The sequence below is a fragment of the Limulus polyphemus genome, unplaced genomic scaffold (assembly GCF_000517525.1).
Source record: "Limulus polyphemus unplaced genomic scaffold, Limulus_polyphemus-2.1.2 Scaffold553, whole genome shotgun sequence".
Classification (NCBI taxonomy): Eukaryota; Metazoa; Arthropoda; class Merostomata; order Xiphosura; family Limulidae; genus Limulus; species Limulus polyphemus.
In genome coordinates, this window is record NW_013666163.1 from 462,343 (window position 1) to 469,458 (window position 7,116).

General features: G+C 30.6%; 1 protein-coding gene across 6 annotated transcripts in view; it reads right to left on the reverse strand.

Annotated features, from left to right (window-relative positions):
* The window catches only part of LOC106459060 (phosphatidylinositol-binding clathrin assembly protein LAP-like), a 95,987-nt gene that overhangs the window by 25,140 nt on the left and 63,731 nt on the right, over positions 1-7,116 (reverse strand). For all 6 annotated transcript variants that reach the window (XM_022385459.1, XM_022385456.1, XM_022385458.1 and 3 more), the window contains 3 exons: positions 2,478-2,522; positions 969-1,269; positions 558-659 (listed from right to left, as the gene is read on the reverse strand). In XM_022385459.1, coding sequence (XP_022241167.1) covers positions 558-659; positions 969-1,269; positions 2,478-2,522 — 448 coding nt within the window. The remainder of the gene's footprint in view (positions 1-557; positions 660-968; positions 1,270-2,477; positions 2,523-7,116) is intronic.

Below are 7,116 nucleotides of genomic sequence, written 5' to 3' on the forward strand. Positions count from 1 at the left end.
AATAGTGCATATTGGATGAGAAAAAGGGAGCAAGTTGCACGTGGGGAAAAAAACGCGCCTGATTTAAATGTCACACCTGAACGCTCACATCCTTTTGATTATGTTTGAAATTATGAACATTGCTCAACATCATGAAAATTACACCTTATTTTCAATAAGCAATCCTGAAAAATATTTGGGGGTGCTTAACTTTTTTCCAGGTGTATATATATAATTTAAGGAAATATACTTTACAGCCTTTACAGTAAGAAAAACTCTTTAAAATGGGAATAATAAAACATAATTTCAGTAATTACTTATATATATTGGATAACATAACAATATTGTTATGCAGTTCTGTCCGAGAATACCTGACCTTATTGCATGTGTATTTGCTGTAATTTCAGGTTCCTTAGTGGCAATTAGTAGGAAAGAAGCTACAATATAGTTGTTCAAATGGTATATTTAAGTGAGCACACAGTACACCATACCCTGGATAGGTTACACTTGTATCAGCAAGAAAAATGTTTTGGGGTTAGAAAACTAAAAAGAAAAATATTTTTAATTTTCCAACATACCAACAGATGATGCCGTTTCATTTCCAAATGCCACAGCAAACGAATCATCTGTTGCAAAGAGATCAGTCGAGGTGGAAGGAGCTGTGGTTGTTGATGAAACTCCTGCAGTTATTAAATTCATTTCTCTTTGTTATCACATTTTGCCATAAATATAAACTACCAAAATAAAGATTATTTATAACATATTTGCAGGTATTGTTTTTTTATATATATCTAGGCATGTATGCTTCACTCTACAGCATTATTTCAAATTATAAATGGTAATAGTATTTCCAGATATAAAATGGTTCTTTGCTATAATTTTTTTTAAATTTAGGTTTCAGTTTCTCAATTATACTTACATTCTAACTAGCCTATAAACTAAACAAAAATCATGTGTTTTGTGACTCAGTATAACTACCACGTTTTTACCATTAGTTCCAAATGGGGCAAACAAGGAACTTTGTTGGTTTTCACTGCCACTCATAAGGCTGCCTGCAAAGGGGTTGACGCTAAGGCCAAAGAGATCATCACTTGCTTTGGCAGGGCTGGGTACTGTAAGAGGCCCATCCGTGGAAGACAAAGAGAAAAGGTCAACTATTTGCTCATTATTAGATGTGGTAGGAGTTGCCTCGGTAAACAAAGATGTAAGGAATGGGTTGGTCTTGCTCGAAAGATTGGGTAGAGTACTAGATGGCGTGTTTGTCCCAGCTGTATCATTTATCTTCCACTCCTAACAAGGGTTCAAGTATTTCAGGATTACTGTCTTATTTTAAACTCGGTGTTCAAAATATTATTTTTTAATGCTTTTTCACAAACTTATTATTTGAAATATCTTTAAAAAATTATATTACAGGGTGGAATATTGCATTCACTACTGCTTTTGAAAGAGATAATTATTATGGTGTAATTTCTATGTTGTAGTTTATTTAAACAGTAGCATTCACAATAGATTACAACCTCCAACAACAGTTTAAAAATCAGAAGACTCACCACTGAAGGGTATTCCATTAATATGAAATAACAATGTTTGTTAACAGAAAAAAATACTAAGACAAGTAACATTACTATCCAGTTATCTGTGTTACTGAAAAACACATGCCATCATGAAACTGGAAAGTTGGATTGAACAAATGTAACCAAAATGTAATTGATATGCCTCGATTACTATCTGGTTTAGAAAGAAAAAAAAATTGGGGTGGGTAAAGGTAACTAATGTGTAATCTTCCAAAGACAAAAACAATCATAACAAATAAAGCAATGAACAACTACATTATGATATATTGTTGCTACAGAAAAATTACATTAAGTCACTAAAGAACAATTGTTATAAAAACATAATCAACACAACAATTAACATGAATGTTAGGAAAACAAAACTATCTGTACAAAAAACCCTATCATTAAAAAGTCATAAAAAAAGTCAAGACCACAATCAACAAGTATTATTGAAAGAAAATACCTAAAAAATCAAGGTAAGAATGAACACATGCTACTCCTACTATACACAAATGATATTTAATAAGAAATGCACAGACAGAATTCTTTGAAAACTAAAATGAACAAATTTAAACGGCAACAATATGATGAAATATATGATAAAACATACAGCATATACATATTTAAGAGAAAATATTACAAAGAAAGGCTCAAATATAAGTATATAACATTTGATGTTTAAAATATTGATGATAATAATATATTAAGATTATTTTACAGTTGCAATGTTTATATTTATATTTAAGCCTTTATTTATAATGTTTTCTATAAGCACTATAAGCAAATGAATACTACAGTACTATACTGTACTATTCAACCTCAAGTAGAAAAACGTCTGATACTTAGCTACTAAGCAGGAAATGTGAAAGGAAACATTTATACACTGCAAATAACAAATGCTGTTAAGTATGTTAAAACAAACTCAAATTTACAGATACTAACCAAATCATTCCAGCTTGGCTGTTCCCAAACAAATGGAGAATTGTGCTAAAACACAGAAATTTAAAATGAACAAAAAAAAATATATATATATATATAAAAATATTTCACTTTCCTGTAAGTAATAATTCATAGTTTTACAATCTTTCCTGTAAACAAAGAAAACAGCACGGAAATCTTAAAATACCAAAGATTAAAACTGCAATACTAAACAGTCATTAGAAAGACCTAGCAAATAAAAGATAAATCCTAAGCCCAAAGACAAGAAATAAAGACTCATCAGCAAAACAATAAACAAAGAAAAAACTGGAACTTGGTTTAGAAGAACAAAGAAATTCTAAGAACCAGTAACACAGAGTTCACATTAAGATAGGATTTTGCATTTTATATGCAGGAAATCAAAATGAAAAAAAAAATTACAACACTATTTCTAATGTGAAGATGTAACAAGACCTACTGGTTCAAATTACAAAGTGTTCTTATGTAATGTAATGTGAAAAATTTTCCACTTCTGCAAACATCCTGTTAAAAAAGTCCTGGATGCATATATCCAACAACTACAGAGTTTAGTAAATATGAGAAAAATTAGACTTTCATTTAGGCCATGCCCCCAGTTGAAAACTAAGAATTTAAAGTGTTCTCACCAAAATAAAATTATTAATGTTATTTGGCAACACTCTGTTGTTACTTCTTACTTTTCCTAATTAGGTTTTAAACTTTGTAAGGTAAAGCTATAATAATTAAAACTTTCATATTGCAGAATATATTAACATTATTTTAACTTTGACTTTTGCATGTTACTTTACGACTATATGATCAATACTTATTAATCCAAAATGTTATTATCGTGGACATATCTTTTCTTTCATGTAAAAAAAACTGAAAATTTGGTTAAGCAGTTAATATTTAAAAAGTTAACGTGTATCATACCTAATGGTTTTCAAACTTTGTAAGTTACAGTTATCAAAATTCCACAAAATAAACTGATGTTATTGTAATTTTGATGTTGTTTTACTTTAAATTTTGGAAACTTGAAGAATTTCTAGGTACACATTTGTACCAAAAATAATTAATTGTATCTCTTGGTTGGTTACAAAGGGTTAAAGCAACTGCAGAATTATAGATACAACACTAAAGGCTCCAACACTGTTTGAAATACACTCATAAACATGAAAACAATGCTAAATTGTCTAGAATAAATGTCTCAAAAAGTTACACAGTACTGTTTCAACAGGTAAGTGATAAGTGAATATTTCATTGTTTCTACACATTCAACAATGCATAAGTTTAATGTTTGGCCTTGCAATATCCCATATACTACTATGCATGACGTTGGGTGTTAATTAACCTGAAATAACGTTACATCAGCAATTAACTACTTGATACAATAAGTGTGTATGTGTGTGTGTATATATATATATATATATATATAAAGTATTACAGTTGAAAATGTAGGCTTTTTAAAAGAATGTGTTTAAACAATGCACTTTTACAAATACAAACACAACCCCTGGTAGCAGTGGTATCTCCCTCAACTTTACAGGTTGCCCAAGATCCACAAACCCAAGATCCATCTCAGACCCATGAACTCACCTTGCCATCATCTATCTAGTTTTCTGATATCAATACTGTCTCCACTAAAAGGCAACACAGAAAACTTACATTCACTACTCCAAGGATTTTGTAAAACACAAAATCTACTATTTAACTCTCAGTTACCAAAAAACGGCCGTTAAATAATGATTTCCTATCGACCAGAATTGAAAAAGGATTGAAGTTATTATAGAACCAACTACAATCTGTGTACAGTCCACCTTCTTCTAATCAAAGATGATGACAAAGTCATAACTACAGTATTCAAAAAACCAACTCATACAGACAATACCCTAAGCTCCCAGTCATACTACCCACCCTCTATGAAATCTAGTATCACACAATGCTAATAAAAAAAAATCCAACAGACAACAAGCACAAAAAAAATGTCATCCGTAAACTTTTTTTCATGCAAAGAGATACACTGGAGAGATAGGACAACAATTTGGTGCCAGAACAAAAGAACGTAAAGGAAGTAAAAAAAAACTATAAAAATTCAAAACTGCCAAATCAGAACAATTTCTTGAAACAGAACAACTATGACAACTACAAACTTGTTAAGACAGACAAGTTTTGGAAAAACCAGGAATATCAAGGAAGCTTTCTACATAAAAGTACTAAAGCCTTCACACAACAGCAACAAACATTTGAAAATTGGCAGCCTATAGTTACCACTGATAAACACACAGAAACATCACCTGCTGCAATGGATTTTTAGGTCCGACTTTGTTGGACCTTTGACCCTCTTCCTGCCCCCTAACAGTAGATTTTTGCTCTTTTACTTTTGTTATTTTTAATGTTGTATCAGATGTTTCATATTTCATGTTTAATTCACACACAGGAACACACAAGTGTCACTGAAACAAAACCACAACCATCTCATCATCCACTGAAGAACCAGATCCACCTAATCAACCAATAAGATTTCAATACCATCAATCACTCATACCAAATTTCTTGTATACAAAGTGCAGCCAGGTCTTACTATGAATTGAGATGGAAAGCTTCTAAAACATTATCATTTCAGCTTTCTTGATTGAAACGTTTTCAGTGAAATTCTGCTATCTGTGTAAGACAAATACCAATCATTCTTTTAACATTTGCTTCATCAAATAGCAACCTATTTCTTGATATATATATATATAGTGCAAAAAATTTAAAGTTCTGTCAGCATCAAATTTTTCTTTGTGCATGATTGAAATATGAAACTAATAAATTAAAAGACAAAAAAGGTCATTCCATGCAAAAGTTAATAAGAGATAAACAAACTAATTCTTCAAAAAGAAGCATAACAAATTTAAATGAATAATACCCTAGAAAACACGGATATTATGCTAGTATAAAATTTCATGTAATTAAAACATTTTGTCATAAAATAACATGCATGAAGATGTGGTTTTGGTTATATAGTTATTTTTCCTGTGGTATTTTCCATTTTCAACCTAAAAAGGCACACCTTAAGAAGACAGAAAATAGGGTTATATTTCTCATAAATAATTGTACATTATATAAATAAAAAATACAATAGGTCATGAAGGGCTTATTACCCAATAGCTGCATCAGAACATAATTAATTTTATTATGAAATCTATAAAACATATTTAGACTGAAAATATACAATACTAAATCAACCACACAATTCATCATTTCCCTGAAAGCGGACCAAAGGCCACCTGGATGGGTCATTTGTTTTAACCAGTTCCACCACTATACAGTGGTGTGTTGCCTGTCAGTCAGTAGAAACTAAAATTACATCACACAAGGGAAGCTTAGCTTTACAATTTGTACCGTCTTGATATTACTAAAACATGTGCATGCCATAAATCACAAGAAGAATTATGTACTCTTTAAGCTACAACACAGCATAACATATGAATTTCAAAAGTAAGAAATATTTTGTTAAATTTTGTTTTATTTACTTTTGAAAAAGTACACTTTCTGGGACCTTGCAGAAGTACATCTGATTATAAATGATTATGTTCTTTTATCTATAAAGTAACTACACCAACTGTGATAAGTTTTTAAAATTACAGGAAATGAAGTTACATCTAACAACAAGCAGTTCCATTCTCTGGGATCAAGGTCTCCAGCAGTATTTTTAAAACATCTGATGTGAAAATGTTGCTCATGAAAAAGTCTAACTCCATGCAAAACAATTATGTACTTTATCATTTCTAATACAAACATCAAAAAATGAATTTAGTAATTTGTTTTAAATATATAAACATAAAACAATTAAGTAACATGCTAAACATTACATTCAATAGCAGAATATCTGATTGGAGTAAAGTTGTCTTGCTGCACAAAAATTTTGAATAGCTCTTTTTGTATAACCATAAGTTCACTTAAGAAATTAATGGGCTAAACAGACAGGCCAATGACCTCTAAAGGTCCAACACATCTGCTGACCAGAGGAATGACAACTAGTTAGCAGCACTCATCACCTAAATATTACTCATAACCAAATAGTAAAATTGGCTGTATGGTTACAACATCCCCACAGCTGAATGTGTAGAACAAATCCAACAGCATATCGTGGCTCAAACCTTGGAACTTTTTATCCACAGCCAAAAAAATATATAACCACTAAGTCATGGCTGGTCTCTCTTTTTCCTAGTGATATTTTCCATGTGAAACACATCTTTAGTTTTTACATACTATATTTAAAATGAATTCTAACAATGCTTCATTTATTGGTAAATTCAATAATAATAATGAATCAAAGTTAAACAATTATCTTTTTGGAAGCAGTTGCTGCTACTAAATAATAACAAGGCTTAATTGTATCAAATTTTGTACATAATGTTCACATATCTATATTATATTAGAAATTGTATAAGTAATTATTCATAACCTTTCCCAAACATAACTTACTTTCAAACAAAGTAATTCATGCACGTCAAACCTTATATTTTTCTCTATCCCTATATCAGTCCACTTAAATGCAAGTCAAATGCTTTATTTCTCTCTTTGTCCCTATATCAGTCTACTTACATGTAAGTCAAATGCTTTATTTCTCTATTTGACCCTATGTCAGTCTACTTCATCC